The sequence below is a fragment of the Nerophis ophidion genome, linkage group LG18, assembly GCF_033978795.1.
Source record: "Nerophis ophidion isolate RoL-2023_Sa linkage group LG18, RoL_Noph_v1.0, whole genome shotgun sequence".
NCBI lineage: Eukaryota > Metazoa > Chordata > Actinopteri > Syngnathiformes > Syngnathidae > Nerophis > Nerophis ophidion.
The window spans coordinates 6,316,261-6,333,697 of NC_084628.1; the positions used below are offsets into that span (position 1 = coordinate 6,316,261).

General features: G+C 40.1%; 1 protein-coding gene and 1 long non-coding RNA gene across 5 annotated transcripts in view; both read right to left on the reverse strand.

Moving 5' to 3' along the window:
- The window catches only part of LOC133537530 (uncharacterized), a 39,163-nt gene extending 32,970 nt beyond the window's left edge, over window positions 1–6,193 (reverse strand). Inside the window, exon 1 of the long non-coding RNA XR_009802715.1 lies at window positions 4,957–6,193. This is a non-coding gene — a long non-coding RNA (uncharacterized LOC133537530). The remainder of the gene's footprint in view (window positions 1–4,956) is intronic.
- Window positions 6,194–8,307: 2,114 nt separating this feature from the next.
- egln2 (egl-9 family hypoxia-inducible factor 2) overlaps window positions 8,308–17,437 on the reverse strand; it is a 69,848-nt gene continuing 60,718 nt past the window's right edge. For all 4 annotated transcript variants that reach the window (XM_061878622.1, XM_061878623.1, XM_061878621.1 and 1 more), the window contains exons 5-6: window positions 12,144–12,211; window positions 8,308–12,045 (exon numbers count right to left, since the gene is read on the reverse strand). In XM_061878622.1, the coding sequence (XP_061734606.1) occupies window positions 11,993–12,045; window positions 12,144–12,211 (121 nt within the window). In that variant the 3' untranslated portion in view covers window positions 8,308–11,992. The remainder of the gene's footprint in view (window positions 12,046–12,143; window positions 12,212–17,437) is intronic.

Genomic DNA, 17,437 nt, shown 5'->3' on the forward strand with positions numbered 1-17,437 from the left:
TGTTCTAAGTGTTGCCAAACGACAGAAGACTGTCTCGCTGAGGAAAAAGTGCAGAACAGAATTCTGCACTAACAACACTGAAAAAGGCTGGTATTGATGAATTGTTTGCATGTTGGTATCAAGTTGGTATTTAAGTATCAATTATTTTGACAAGCTCAGCAGTTCAACAGTTAATAACACACTTGACTAACAGGATTGCTGTATAACAACAAGGCCACAGTTCCAGGAAATGTAAGTCATAGAAGTTAATTTACATATCTTTTTTTTTTTTCTTTTTTACTTCTTACAGTGACTTCACTTTGAACTGACTCATTTCCGTCCAACAGGAATTTCCTAAAAAGTCATTTTTTTGGTCCAGTGCATGTACAGTAATTACTAAAATAGTGAGTATACTTCCTGTAGTAGCAACTACTTTAAGGTCCGAACTGTGACACATCTGATTTCACTTCCACAAAATAAAGAAATACAATACCCTAAAAAAACATTCCTCGGGTAATTTTTGCGAAAGACGGTGATGATTTTGGACTCCAGTCTGTACAGTCAGGGCCAGGATGGTTTAACTGTTTAACCTGTGGAAGAGGACTTCTACACTCACAGCCATTTAATCCAAAATGTAACTAATGTACATAGTGTATACACCCCCCCACTCCCCCTTGTTTTGTATACAGTGGGGCAAAAAAGTATTTAGTCAGCCACCGATTGTGCAAGTTCTCCCACTTAAAATGATGACAGAGGTCTGTCATTTTCATCATAGGTACACTTCAACTGTGAGAGACAGAATGTGAAAAAAAAATCCAGGAATTTTAAATATTTTATTTGTAAATTATGGTGGAAAATAAGTATTTGGTCAACCTTTCAAGCTCTCACTGTTGGAAGGAGGTTTTGGCTCAAACTCTCACGATACATGGCCCCATTCATTCTTTCCTTAACACGGATCAATCGTCCTGTCCCCTTAGCAGAAAAACAGCCCCAAAGCATGATGTTTCCACCCCCATGCTTCACAGTAGGTGTGGTGTTCTTGGGATGCAACTCAGTATTCTTCTTCCTCCAAACACGACGAGTTGAGTTTATACCAAAAAGTTCTATTTTGGTTTCATCTGACCACATGACATTCTCCCAATCCTCTGCTGTATCATCCATGTATCCATTTTGGTATAAACTCAATTCGTCGTGTTTGGAGGAAGAAGAATACTGAGTTGCATCCCAAGAACACCACACCTACTGTGAAGCATGGAGGTGGAAACATCATGCTTTGGGGCTGTTTTTCTGCTAAGGGGACAGGACGATTGATCCGTGATAAGGAAAGAATGAATAAGGCCATGTATCGTGAGATTTTGAGCCAAAACCTCCTTCCATCAGTGAGAGCTTATTTTCCACCATAATTTACACATAAATTCTTTAAAATTCCTACAATGTGAATTCCTGGATTTTTTTTTCACATTTTGTCTCTCACAGTTGAAGTGTACCTATGATGAAAATTACAGAACTCTGTCATCATTTTAAGTGGGAGAACTTGCACAATCGGTGGCTGACTAAATACTTTTTTGCCCCACTGTATGTTGTTTTTCAATTCACCTGACATGTATACTGTCTATATGTACATAATTTATCATTTTTTTAACGTATTTTTTATATACATGTTACAGGGTATATATCTTTTACTATTGAATGTATCAAATGTGATGAATATTTAATGGGCCACAATGGAAACAAGCCTTTTGGCTTTTTGTGTCATCCATCTGCCTTTTTAAAGCATTACATGGATTCAATTATTTAAGATGTCAAACTTCTCAATCAATCAATCCAAACTTAAATGTTTGCTGCTTTAGTTTTTGCATTTCACGTTTGTTGCTAGGCAAAATTCATGAGGCACTGGCATATGTTTTTCACTCAAATTAAATAAAGTTACCATGGTAGTGTTGTGTTTGAGGGCTTTGTTGAAAAAAAAAACTACAGAAAGGAATCGGCTGTAAAAGTTGAAGCCCAATAAATAAATAAAAACACTATTTAGAAAAATAAGCTACATTTATTGGATAATTGTCAAATATTTATATTATATTCATGAAATATTTGTAGCATTACACAATAAAATATTGTATGAATATCAATCATATTGCCATATTATGCAATAGGGTCAGTCAGTGACTCATTTTCATATATAATAGGGTGACCCCTAGTGGTCAATGTGGGCGCTACAGAGTTTACATGTTTGAATCTGTAATGGAGCAGGTTACCCACTAGGAAGTGCTATAATGAAGCAGGTGTACTCACTATTTTTATTTTTAGAATAAAAATAGTCAGTGGGTGAATAAATTCATTTGGCCAAAATAATTGGAAAAATGTGCCGCAAAAACATGTCCAAAATTATAAATGTTGGGGTTCGTGGGGCGTTTTTTGCATGATTGTTAGTCATACCAGTGAAAGGTTTAAACCAGGGATGTCAAACTCATTTTAGATTGGGGGCCACATGGAAAAAAAATCTACTCCCAAGTGGGCCGGACTGGTAAAATCACGGCACGATAACTTAAAAATAACGACAATTTCAGATAGTTTTCTTTGTTTAAAAATAGAACAAGCACATTCTGAAAATGTACAAATCATAATGTTGTTGGTGGTGTTTTTACACGTAAATTTTGCGGTTAATAGTATTCTATCTTTAGTTGTCGTTATTTATATTTTCTGAATAAATGATGTGTTAATGTTCATCGGTCTACTCATTGGTGTTCATTTTCAATCTAGCAAGATAAAAAAAAAAATATATAAAAATCAAATTACAGGATGTTATTTATGTAGTTTGCTCATTTTCCTCGACTGGTTTACTAATATCCATCCATCCATCTTCTTCCGCTTATCTGAGGTCCGGTCACGGGGGCAGCAGCCCAAGCAGGGAGGCCCAGACTTTCCTCTCCCCAGCCACTTCGTCCAGCGCTTCCCGGGGGATCCCGAGGCGTTCCCAGGCCAGCCTACCCAACGTCTCCTGGGTCTTCCCCGTGGCCTCCTACCGGTTGGATGTGCCTTAAACACCTCCCGAGGGAGGCGTTCGGCTGGCATCCTGACCAGATGCCCGAACCACCTCATCTGGCTCCTCTCCATGTGGAGGAGCAGCGGCTTTACTTTGAGTTCCTCCCGGATGGCAGAGCTTCTCACCCTATCTCTAAGGGAGAGCCCCGCCAACTCATTTCGGCCGCTTGTACCCGTGATCTTATCCTTTCGGTCATGACCCAAAGCTCATGACCATAGGTGAGGATGGGAACGTAGATCAACCGGTAAATTGAGAGCTTTGCCTTCCGGCTCAGCTCCTTCTTCACCACAACGGATCGGTACAGCGTCCGCATTACTGAAGACGCCGCACCGATCCGCCTGTCCATCTCACGATCCACTCTTCCCTCACTCATGAACAAGACTCTGAGGTACTAGAACTCCTCCACTTGGGACAGAGTCTCCTCCCCAACCCGGAGTTGGCACTCCACCCTTTTCCGGGCGAGAACCATGGACTCGGACTTGGAGGTGCTGATTCCCATCCCAGTCGCTTCACATTCGGCTGCGAACCGATCCAGTGAGAGCTGAAGACCCTGGCCAGATGAAGCCATCAGGACCACATCATCTGCAAAAAGCAGAGACTTAATCCTGAAGCCACCAAACCAGATCCCCTTAACACCTCGACTGCGCCTAGAAATTCTGTCCATTTCTAGGTGCACTAACATCATGTGGTTTATTTTGTTTACATATGTGCATTATCGGGGCTTCACGGTGGCAGAGGGGTTAGTGCGTCTGCCTCACAATACGAAGGTCCTGCAGTCCTGGGTTCAAATCCAGGCTCGGGATCTTTCTGTGTGGAGTTTGCATGTTCTCCCCGTGACTGCGTGGGTTCCCTCCGGGTACTCCGGCTTCCTCCCACTTCCAAAGACATGCACCTGGGGATAGGTTGATTGGCAACACTAAATTGGCCCTAGTGTGTGAATGTGAGTGTGAATGTTGTCTATCTGTGTTGGCCCTGCGATGAGCTGGCGATTTGTCCAGGGTGTACCCCGCCTTCCGCCCGATTGTAGCTGAGATAGGCGCCAGCGCCCCCCGCAACCCCGAAAGGGAATAAGCGGTAGAAAATGGATGGATGGATGGATGTGCATTATCTACAAATAATTGCTATTGCGACATCTGGTGGACACATTTAGAACAGCAGTTTCTTTCATTCAAAAACTGTGGCTCATTTTTATACTTAGCAAACTCATCCCACGAGCCGGATAAAACCTGTACGTTTGACAACCCTGGTTTACACTTTCAAAGTGTACATGCATGTCCTCGGTTGGTAGAGTGGCCGTGCCAGCAACTTGAGGGTTGCAGGTTCGATTCCCGCTCGTGCCATCCTAGTTACTGCCGTTGTGTCCTTGGGCAAGACACTTTACCCACCTGCTCCCAGTGCCACCCACACTGGTTTAATTGTAACTTAGATATCGGGTGTCACTTTGAAAAAGCGCTTTGAGTCACTTGAGAAAAGCGCTATATAAATATAATTCACAATTCACTTCACTCGTAGTTACGCTAGACAAAGTAGACAGTATTTTGCTTCTTTTTACACCTGTATGACACCAAGTTACAAACCCAATAAGCACATTTTTAAAGTTAAGAGTTTTTTCATTGTTACGTCAATATTAACTAGTTCCCATTTCCCCAAAAATGGCTAGAAATCTAAACAAGTAAGAGGTCACCATGAATTGATTAACGTGGACCCCGACTTAAACAAGTTGAAAAACTTATTGGGGTGTTACCATTTAGTGGTCAATTGTGCGGAATATGTACTGAACTGTGCAATCTACTAATAAAAGTATCAATCAATCAAGTCAACTAGGGAAGTCCGAGAATAGATAGTGTTTGACCTCGGAGCTTCCACTGTACTATACCTGTTGCATACACAGTGCAATACAATATATCGTATCAATACAACAAAACAAATCAGACCTTTAAGGTTAGGATGATGACGTGTGATTGACCTTTGGTCTGAGTCCCATGATCCGCTGTCCTGATCGAGACCTATAGCGTACAAAGGAAAGCAGGAATTTAGAGCATGTGTGTTTTAGTCTGAGCCATCAGCTGTTTTATCTTGTTTATGTTCTGCTCGACCCACTGAGTCGTAATTATGCAAAGTGTCAAAGTCTGACATCGAGACATTTGACAAGTCAGCAAATTCCCGAGTGTAAAATAGATCATTTGTTCGTAGTAATTCATCAATGGTGCATAGAAGTTTTTACAGTTACTGTCAACACTGGCTTTTTCCTTGCACGTATACAAGATTCTACTTCTTTAAAATGAATTAATTTGCCCACAAAACAGGTAGCAATTAACCACCACCAGCTGTCAAACTCAAGGCTCAGGGGCAAAATCGGGCCCGCCACATCATTTCATGTGGTTTGTCATCTCAGGCTGGGTGTTAGAATAATTATATTTTAAGCTATCACACAGCTCTTATGCTTAAAAGGCACATAACTTGTTATCTTCCATTGCAAGTTAGGAGTTTCCTCGCTGTAGCGTTTTGTGTCTTTCAGCCTACTAACTAACAGCCAAGGACGGACCTCAAGTACCTCAACGGTGACAAAGTATGTAGAGACGGGGCGAAATCACGAGGCTCAGCACATTTCCATTGTGATTAATCACGTATTGTGTCTACTGGAGTTGATTGCATATGTGGCCCCTCCCTTTAAAAGCAGCTTCAGCGATATAGGGAACTCCTGAATAAAATAGGGGGCGCAAGGGCTGTAACTCAGAGCGTGGTGGGAGACTGTAACGGGGTGTGCAGCTCCAGGCGTTCTCCTCATGAGCAAAATTGAAATCTGTCTCTGCTTGATTCCTTGCTTCTTGTCCTGTTTAATAGATAGTTCGGTGCTTAAACCTGACACTGGGTTTAAATAAAGTACTTTCTGGTTAAATGTATTTGTTCTTTTGCAAATAAAAAAAATTATAATGTGGCCCCCACACGTCTTCTAATGTTGACCCCTACTTCATTTACCTGGCCTGCGATAGGCTGGGATTTATAAAGTAATGTCTGGTTAAATATATTTGATATTTTAATTTTGACAGAATAAATTACTGAATTTTGATTGATTGATTGCACAGTACAGTACATATTCCGTACAATTGACTAAATGGTGACACCCAAATAAGTTTTTCAAGTTGTTTAAGTCGGGGTCCACGTAAATTAATTCATAGTAATTGCAATTGCATATTAAAAAAATAATGTGGCCTGCCTTCAGATGACCGGACACATCATTAATGGGGCCTGTGAAAGGCTTTGAAATAATAAACCACTTTCTAGCTAAATGTATTTGTTTTTTCAATTTTGAAAAATGTACTGCACAAAATTGCATGTTTTACACTTCAATATTATCGGATCAGGCAACAAGATGTTTAAAGCATGTTTTAAACCATCTTCTCATCACCTAAACTTACATTTTTTAAAGCAAGTTATCCATCAATGTAAATTAAAGAGTTGTGAGCCAATTGTGTAACGAGGCTATTAGCCGTCTATATTCATATATAGTCATGGTTACAAGCGGCTGAGGGCCATATTGTAATTGCCATACTGGCCTCAATAAAAATGAGTCAGACAGAGAAATATACAAAACCCAAAACCAGTAAAGTTGGCACGTTGTCAACTTTTGTTAATCGAATAAACTGCAAAGACAAAATACTTAACGTTCGAACTGGAAAACTTTATTTTTTTACAAATATGAGCTCATTTGGAATTTTATGCCTGCAACATGTTTCAGAAAAGCTGGCACAAGTGGCAAAAAAGACTGAGAAAGTTAAGCAATGCTCATCAAACACTTATTTAGAAAATCCCACAGGTGTGCAGGCTAATAGGGAACAGGTGGGTCCCATGATTAGGTATAAAAGCAGCTTCCATGAAATGCTCAGTCATTCACAAGCAAGGATGGGGCGAGGGTCACCACTTTGTGAACAAATGCGTGAGCAAATTGTCGAACAGTTTAAGAACCACATTTCTCAACAAGCTATTGGAAGGAATTTAGGGATTTCACCATCTACGTTCTGTAATACCATCAAAAGGTTCAGAGAATCTGGAGAAATTACTGCATGTAAACGATTATATTACGGACCTTTGATTCCTTAAGGATTAAGCAGTACTACATCAAAAGGCGACATCATTGTGTAAAGGATATCACCACATGGGCTCAGGAACACTTCAGAAAACCACTGTCAGCAACTACAGTTTGTCGCTACATCTGTAAGTGTGGGTTAAAACTCTACTATGCAAAGGGAAAGCTATTTATCAACAACACCCGGAAACGCCGCCGGCTGCATCTAAGATGGACTGATGCAAAGTGGAAAAGTGTTCTGTGGTCTGACGAGTCCACATTTCAAATTGTTTTGGGAAACTGTGGACGTGGTGTCCTCTGGACCAATGAAGAAAATAACCATTCGGATTGTTTTGAGGCGCAAAGTTCAAAAGTCAGCATCTGTGACGGTATGGGGGTGTATTAGTGCCCAAGGCATGGGTAACTTACACATCTGTGAAGAAACCATTAATGCTGAAAGGTACATACAGGTTTTGGAGCAACATATGTTGCCATCCAAGCAATGTTATCATGGACGCCCCTGCTTATTTCAGCAAGACAAGCCCAAGCCATGTGTTACAACAGCGTGGCTTCATAGTAAAAGAGTGCAAATACTAGACTTGCCTGCATGTAGTCCAGACCTGTCTCCCATTGAAAATGTGTGGCGCATTATGAAGCGTAAGATACCACAACGCAGCAGACTGTTGAACAACTTAAGCTGTACATCAAGCAAGAATGGGAAAGAATTCCACCGGAAAAGCTTCAAAAAATGGTGTCCTCAGTTCCCAAACGTTTACGGAGTGTTGTTAAAAGGAAAGGCCATGTAATACAGTGGTAAAAATGCCATTGTGCCAACTTTTTTGCAATGTGTTGCTGCCAATAAATTGTAAGTTAAAAAAAATGTTTCTTCATTCAATCATTAAATATCTTGTCTTTGCATGAATATAAGTTAAAAAGGATTTACAAATCATTGTATTCTGTTTTTATTTCCAATTAGACAATATGCCACCTTCACTGGTTTTGAGCTTTGTAGCAGCAAATGAATCGTATGTTCTAAAATTAATGTTTCGGAGCATATTTTTTTATATTAGAAATGATTTTGAAAGAAAATAAATGCTAATCTACAGTGCATTTGTGTACAAGAAATTTAAATGACCTGTACTCAAAAAAAATAAAAAAAAGCAAACATTTTCCCATTTATCTGTTGCATTTCAATAACCATAAATAACCAGAACATCAATTCAATCTTACAGAGTTTAATTTTTATTTTTTTTAAATCATTCACACGGCATTTCACAAAGTTTGATTGTTGTCAGTCATAAAAAAAAAAAAAAACTATAACATACATTATTGCGTTTTCTTCAACCACTACAGCAAGTCAAGATTAGCTTTATCTGGCACTGGCTGGCCTTTTTTTTTTTTTTTTTTTTAATAACATACTACCTCAACTGCCTGGTAATAGTCACATTTCACTCGATAAAGTGCTTTTTTTTTTGTAAAACAAACTTTTTTCCCCCTAAACCAGGCAAACACAACATCTGTAACCATCATCAGAACAGTAGTTCTAATGTGTTCAAACACACATTTGAAGAGTCACACTGGCACACACACACACACACACACACACGCAACACTGCAGCTCACATATAGTGAGTGTGCCAAAACTTGTGCTTAGTACTAAACATGTTTTGAATGAATTGTCTTACTAATGAGGATTAAACACACCACAATATTCTAATATAATACAAGATATGTATCAAAAAGCTAACAATGATCAGTTTTCACTTCAGAATCAAATTTTTCATGGGTTATGTATTTTTTAATGCCGCATAGTATTGTATAATTGTGAATCAACTAGTCTAAGACTTTTTGTAATATTAGCGCTCATCTTAATTTTGCATAATACAGGTGTGGCGCTAAGTGTGCACTATCCCTTTTCCATTCTAAATACTGTATATTGTAAATGCTCCAATTTGTGCCTTTATTCAATTAACGTCAGAATCTTGTATTGTCATCAGGAGCTTGGTGTCCAAAAGTTGTGAAACTCATGCATGCTAAAACTTGCCATACTGTTGTTTACAACTGCGATTCCAGTAAATACATTCTAGAATTAGAGCATCTACAGTAGTTACCTCTTTTAGTTACATTTTCTGCAATGCACTTTTGTACTGTTTTTGTCATGTTTAAAGTACCAGTAGAATAGAAAAACAAGTTGCCTTTATATTGAAGCTGTTATCATACACTGTATATCTGGTTTATGACACCAAAAGACTACCAAAAAGTTTGCGAGTAAATACATATGATCGAAATTGTATAAATCTCACAGGAGATTCCCGAGCCATTTTGAAAAATAACGAGAAGGCCAGTCACAAGTGAGACCCACAGATCCCTTTCCCACCAACAACAATGCAAATCCCGCCGAATTTGTGAGAGCCAACGACGATTACTTTGGGAAAAATTATGAAAAACCTTATGTTTTTTTATCCGAAATACAAGGGGGTGAGCTACAAGTTTTAGAAGCTCTGCTGAACAGATCCAACTTCAGCGAAACACTAAGCATCATGTAGCCGTATTGCTAAGTGCTAAACAAGAAATACAAACTACAAACATAAAAAATTGATAGCTTACTGTACAATGTCTGCTCTCACTGCGATGACGACTGACAGGATGTCCATATTTTCTAATTTAGATGAATTATGATAATCATTATATACACAAAGGGTTAAAAAGACACCATCTTCAGTTGTCCTGTCTTTGTCGCGATCTCCGAGGTATAAATTGAATGTATCAGATAAACACCTTTTAGATTCATTGCTAAATTCTCCTAATATCCACATAAGCGACATTTTGTGCTTATCAATGCGCGGCTAAAGAATAGTTAGTCTGCGTAAGAGCATGTAATAGCAATATCGCTATTATTTGGTTATTTTTCAGGTCACGATATGTAAATATTTTTGGTGGTAGGGGGTGTAACGGTACACAAAAATTTCGCTTCGGTACGTACCTCGGTTTAGAGGTCAGGGTTCGGTTCATTTTCGGTACAGTAAGAAAACAAAATATAAAATTTTTTGGTTATTTATTTACCAAATTTGTAAACAATGGCTTTATCCTTTTAACATTGGCAACACTATAATAATTCTGCCCACGTTAATCCACATTAAACTGCCTCAAGTTGTTGCTTTGATTAAATAAAATGACAAAACCTTTCTTCTACATTAAAAAGTACAGCATTAAACAGTTTCAAGTCAATTAATCATGCTTAATTTATTACAGCATTTGGGAAGCCTGTAGTTGACTTTTATTAAGTAAATGTTATATTTTTGTCAACATGTGATAGCAGGGACCCTGCCATTCAAAACTAGGCTGCTACATTACTAATGATTCATGTAACTATAGCTGAAAAAATATTACAATAGCAATGAGAGGCTATTCATCCCTGAACACCATGGAGTTCATGTGAAATAACAGACAGACAGGGCTTTGCTGCCCCTAACACACACACGCACACAGCAAAATGAGCTAACGTTACGCTAAAAGCTAATTAACCTTCACCTCAAGCCAGAACTGCGAGCAAGCTGAGCTGCAGTTTAAGTTTTTAGAAGGTCAACGGGCTCATAGTGATGTTAGTAGTAGTTGTGACTGGGAGGTGGTTTTTATAATTTGGGGAGAGTACGCTGCCGTATGCTCACATGCTAAACACATATCTGTTCGACGCTGAAGCATTGACTACATGCGCTCTTAATAGGCACTGCTGAATGGCTGTTACATCGCTCTGAATATGCACTGCTGATTGGCTTTGTATGTAACCAATTAGATGGTTGTTTGGGTGGGACAATGCTGGGTGCTGAGACAGAGGCAGAAAGCAGAGCAGCTTGTTAAGACTTTAGATTACAAACTCGTTCGATACACCTCGGAACCGGACCGAAACCCCCGTACCGAAACGGTTTAATGCAAATACACATACTGTTACACCCTCAGTTGGTGGGTTTTGGATGGTTATTGGGGTTTTGTGGGCGGAACAGAGAGCTCCAACTGACTCTATTGTTAGCTTTCTAATTTAAGACTTAGAATGCATAAAAAAAGAACAATGTTTTGATGTTTTTTGTAGGATTTATGATTGATAAACCGCGCATCTCTTTTTAGTGTTTGCACATTTCCAGTATGACTGATCAGCTGATATAGCCAGAGTGCACCGTGACATCATCCGACCCCGAATCTACGGAAATTGCCGAAGAGTTTCGGAGCAGAATATTCTAAATGGCCGTCTGATATTGTGGCATTTTGAGATGGTTTAAAGGTATTTTCACATACTTTGTATATTGTAAATACAACAGGTTATTGTTTAATTGATACAATGAAACAGTTAAGCATATGAAGTCAACTTGTTTTTATATTCTACTGGTACTTTAAACAAGTACGAGGTATGCATAAAGGTGTATGGTATGACACGCACACAATTACATGAGACCCTGTTTGAGACTATGAAGTGTGATCTGTCCACATCGTTTCTACAGAGATCCCAACGCGTAAAGTTTTTCCACATGCTATGTGCATTATTGAAATTCAGTCCTGAAATGTTTAATAAGCCTCTCTCATTTGAAAGATCGCAATAACTCAGCTTCGTGTGTAAAGTCAGTACTGAATGAACAAGTACCACATTCTCCTCGCTGTATTATAGTTTCTCCTCTTTGACCTGACATATCAATAAATGCAGACAAAAAAACCTGGGAGAAGTCAGATTGTTTGAAGAAGAGGACCACTTGTTTCCTCTCATATCACCAAGCCGCAAGACTTGATGTCCGCTACGCTCCATAAATGCAGAAAGGGGGTGACAGTTTAACAGCGACTTCCTTTATGACGTCCATTAAGAGCTCAGAAAGACACATGGTGCTTCCATGCTTGCTCTCCGGTCATTAAGATGAGATTCATGCCCTGCTGTTCTGACTGACAGGCACCTGAACACCCTTCTGTCCCGTTGCTATGGAAACAGGAAAATAAAAATGAGTCACAACAGAAAATACATGTGCCAGTAGACTGACTCAGAGTAAATTAAAAACTGGACATTTTCAAGCTCACCCAGTCTGTATTTCTCCTTCGCTTCTGCTCGCTCTTTGGCATCAAAGTACCAGACTGTGATGGCATAGCTGGAAGACAAACAACGATTTACGTTAGGAGTACCAATTTAAAGCATCTAAGGATCTAGCAATATGATGACATTTGGACCTTGTAACAGATGAATTCATCACAGTACATTATAGCAATAAACAAAACAGTTACCATGGTGACTAACAAAGTCAGTTGTCCATCCATCCATCTATTTTCTACCGCTTGTCCCTGTTTGGGGTCGTGGGGGGTGCTGGAACCTATCTCAGCTGCATTCGGGCGGAAAAGTCGCCACCTCATCACAGGCCAACACACATAGACAACATTCACACTCACATACTAGGGCCAATTTAGTGTTGCCAATCAACCTATCAATAATAATAAAAAAATATCAATGGCATATCAAATAAAATTTAAATACAAATTGGGGGGGCCGGGTTTGGTGGTAGCGGGGGTGTATATTGTGGTGTCCAGGAAGAGTTTGTGCTGCAAAGGGTTCTGGGTATTACGTGTGTTACGGTGCAGATGTTCTCCCGAAACGTGTTTGTCATTCTTGTTTGGTGCGGCTTCACAGTGTGGCGCATATTTGTAACAGTGTTAGTGGTTTATACGGCCACCCTCAGTGTGTCCTGTATGGCTGTTGACCAAATATGCGTTGCATTCATTCGTGTGCGTTAAAGCCGCAGATATTATGTGACTGGGCCAGCACGTTGTTTGTATGGTGGAAAAGCGGACGTGACGGCAGGTTGTAGAGGACGCTAAAGGCAGTGCCTACAAGGCACGCCCCCAAGATTGTTGTCCGGGTGGAAATAGGTAGAAATTTGGAAGAATTGTTGCCCCGGGAGATTTTCAGGAGGGGCAGTGAAATTCGGGAGTCTCTCGGGTAAATCGTGAGGGTTGGCAAATGCGTTGTTACAGCATCACCGCCCCTGTATAATACCGGCGGGCCAGCTCTAATCTTAATTTGATATTGCCTCAAGGGCCAATTGATACTACACGGCGGGCCAAATTTTAACACCCATGCACAAAGCCATGTCCCGCCATGCTGCCCGCTTTACAGACCAATCTTGAAGCTTCTTTTCTTACAAACGGATCATTTTGGGGGTCTTTTAGATGCTACACCTGGCTCCCTCCAAGTGGCTGCAACTGCTTCTCTGCCATTTTTGTAGTTTTCCAGGCAAGATTCTTGAGAAATACCGAAAAATAAGTTACAATTATAGGCTACTTATTATTAGATATGGCAACTAAGGAAAAGTTTACCATCTAACTTTACGAGACAGAGTCTGATCCAGAAAGTTTAAAAAGATTATTAGCTTTCTTTTGAATGCGTTTCAGTGCTAAAAAGCAAAAAGTATACAGGCTACATGTTATTATGTCTGGTTTCCTCCGTATTTGAAATAACTTTGAACATACCTACAAGAATACAGGATTATACATATGTTGCATGTTAATCTTTGTAAATAAGCAATTGGCTACAATGTAGTTACGCTACAGTGTAAAGTTCCAGCGCCAATTTATCAATCTGTTATTTGATTTACCGCTTCATTGTCTCCCCCGTTGCCACCATGAAGGCCTTGTTCACACTGCAAGTCAATTCCGAATTTTTTGCCCATATGCCCATTTGCCATACTTGAGACCTCCGAATTCGGGAGATGGGGGGGTGTATATATTTTCAAGTATTTCTTTTCGTTCATGAATAAGTATATCCGTTTGGCCCCCGTGTTCAATGGAGAAGTCTGATTTACAAAATTTGCAGACAGCATACCCTGTCCACTTCGAGCTGTCCTGGGTGAACTGAAAATATTTTTCCAATCATTTTGGAACTTGCAAGCGTACTTCTACTTACTCATCATCGCCATGTCTCCTCTTCATTCTTCTGCTTCGTCTCAGTTATGTTTTTGGACATTACTACTTGCCGTACTTTTGAAGCAATGCATGATGAGAATCCGAATGTTGTGTGTCAGTGTATCAACGTGCCGGCTGGAATAAACAAACGCTGAGAAATATCTCCGTGCCTGCCTACTTTATGGGTTATAGATAAATCTATGAATAACGGAGACATATATAATAGTCTCCTTTTCAGGTGAGAGAGGACGCTAAAGGCAGTGCCTTTAAGGCACGCCCCTAATATTATTAAAATCGGAGGAAATTCGGAACAATGGTTGCCCCGGGAGTTTTTCGGGAGGGGCACTGAAATTCGGGAGTCTCCCGGGAAAATCGGGAGGGTTGGCAAGTGTGCCATATGCAATACTATGTGAACAGTGCCATTTCTCACATCCAACCCAGGCCTCTTTCGTATGTGGATATATAAATCGGATAAACATGCGATGCGTCCTCAATGTGAACACTCCTGCACTCGGGTCGAATTCAAACGACCAGAATGTATTCAAAAAATAAATAAGCGTAATAATCATTCGCCAAAATAGACTGTTACAAAGTCAATAGTTGACAATCGAGCAGAAAACAGGTACAAATAATATGGTTTTGGAACTCACGTGAAAGTTTTTACCACTCCTGTCTCCAACTGCCGCGCACAGACACACTCTTCATCGAGCAAAATATCCCATAAAAATACCACAGCCGAAATACTTGTCCTCTTCCTTCTTAATCTTCTACGCGCAATAATTTGGTTCAGAAGAAATTGAGTTTGATTGCACAAAATCCTTGAAATTGCCAAAAATGCACCAGTACTAGAGTGGAAGCCATGTTTACCTCTGTAAACACTGCAGTGCGTGCGACGTCACAAAGTCATGTCCACATGCTGGTCGGGTTGCATTCACATTAGAAATCACTTTTATTTTTTTTTTGCAATGTACAAGGCCACTAAAAGATCAATTTTGACAAAAGAAATATAGAATTGGACAACTGACGCTGCAGTGTGAACGTAGCCTTTATGAAATGTAGTTTTTTTAGGAAAATCCTTCCGTACATTGTCAAGAGTTAAAACGTCTTCAAAGTGGTTTGCACACAGGAAGAGACTTTCTCACTGTAGGCACATTGCCACGAAACACCAACGTTAGGCAGGCTGGTTAGTGTCATGAATTTAACCAAAAACAGAGCATTTTACTTTATCCAGTTCATTGTGGACATATTTACATTGAACCTAAAACCACAATACAAGAAGTGAAAATGGCAGGCTCGCACAAGGCGTCAACTGGAAAATATTGACTAATTACTAGGTATGGAGATATCTGCTGACGTAACGCATCATGGCAAATCTCAAAAAAGCTTGTTTGGAAAAAGGTAAAACATTTTTTACAAATATCTCTGCAATATTTCCATAGTTTGAACTGAATTTATGAGCACTCATGGGGATCAAAAGTACAGAAAAAGTAGATTTTGAATATAAAACCCATTTTTCTTGCCACCTGTTTTTGTGTCTTTGCACGCCCCATAAATCTTAAAAAATATGAAATCAAACCTTGAAGGCATGGCGGAAATATTTATAAAACAATTTTGCCTTCTTCCAGCCGTTTGGAATTTGAGACTTTAGTGACATATTTTGTTTTAGTTACATCAGCGGATATCTCCATACATGGTAGAGGTTTACCTAAAGAGCTTTGCACGAGTCTGCCATTTTTATTTAGTTGTAGTCAATAAGTTCCTAGCAGACTGGCTCGTATATGCATAAGCATGCCAAAATCCTCCACTGTTGCCATTTCTAATAAAGTAGCATATAGTTCTAAATTCTATGTGTCAGTAGACTTGATATGGAAGCGCTAAAAACTAAAACATGGCTAAAGGGGCTTAGGCCTGGAGCATGACTTGGGTACGTAAATAAGACCGCCAACAAAAAGGTGCATTCTATGGAGACAGTCGGAAAGCGGCTTGAAGATGGTCTGTAAAACCAAATCTATGTACAATTTTGACCAAAGCACCATTGTTATATGTTAAGTAGACCGAAAGGAAGTGTTTTAAATGTAGAAAAAACGACATCATTTGAGCCGTTCGAGACAAGCTGATGTCTTGGACAGCACAGGGTTAATTTGCAGTTTTCTTCTCTCCTGTGGGGCAGCATTGTTTATTCCTGTCTCTTGTCTGCGCCTCAGCTGCACGAGTCCTGCAATCGAACCTTCCTCCCCTCCGACTCCCACCGCCGTGTCTCCCCACTCAGGAAACACATACTTCCTGCCTCACCCCCAGCCAGGAGAGAATAGGTTGAGTTGTGTACATGCAGTGTATTTAACTATGACAACGTAAATCAACATCTATTTGTGTCACACGTGTCGGAAAGTATCAATGAAAAATGTTTATGAATGTTGTCATTCATCCAGGTCAGTCATCTCAGGGCATTCAATCAATTGCAACTGGACTGTTTGGTTTGTCTTAGAAGACATTTCACAGCTCATCCAAGTGGGCTTCATCAGTTCGTGCTCATAGACTTAGATTGGTCGGATCTAGCCCAGCGGCTGATGCCAAACCCCAAATATTTATACTCCAAAAACCAGGAGGGTGTGCCTGGACATGGATGATTTCGCCCTTTGTTCTCAAAGGAGTGTTGTTTCTCCCTGAGGTGCAGGCAGACAGCTGAGTCTTGGCCTTAAGAGTTTTCCCGTCTATGTTGTGCCACGCGTCAGCTTAGTGGTTGTTTTGTTTCCCTAATATATGAATCAGTGCATTCATCATTATACCGGTTAGCATACACCAGATTTGTTTTTCTGGGTGTTGGGCGTGCGGTCTTTAGGATGCACCAGTCGCCGTCACAGGGTCCTGCCTGTTTCGAAGTGTACTGGGATGTTGTTTTGGTTAAAAATTCTTCTGAGTTCCTCAGATAGACTTGATACATATGGAATTAAAATATTTTTGCGTCTGTTAAATTTTTCCTTCTTTTCCACTCTGTTCTTGTCCTTTCTGGAACTGGATGCACTTTTCAGAAACGACCAGCTGGAGTAACCACAGGTTTTTAGGGCTTCCCTCAAATGCCTACGCTCTCTTCTTTGGCCTGTGGGTTGGTAGGAACGTTATCAGCTCGGTGTTGTCAGGTTCTGATAACGCCCAGTATATGTTCCAGTGAGTGGTGTGAGTCAAAAAGTAGGTATTGGTCGGTATCTGCGGGTTTTCGCTAAACCCATTGAGGCCCTGGGTTTACATTTGTGCCATTTGTTTACAACTGAATGGAATGCTTACGTAGGGGATTCCGACTATTTTGGACTGGTAGTAGTCAATCTACAGTGATCGTTTTGCCGCACAATTAGGGCTGGGCGATAAAACAATAACAATATATATCGCGATAGACATGTGATCAATATCAATAGAAAATGGGGTCG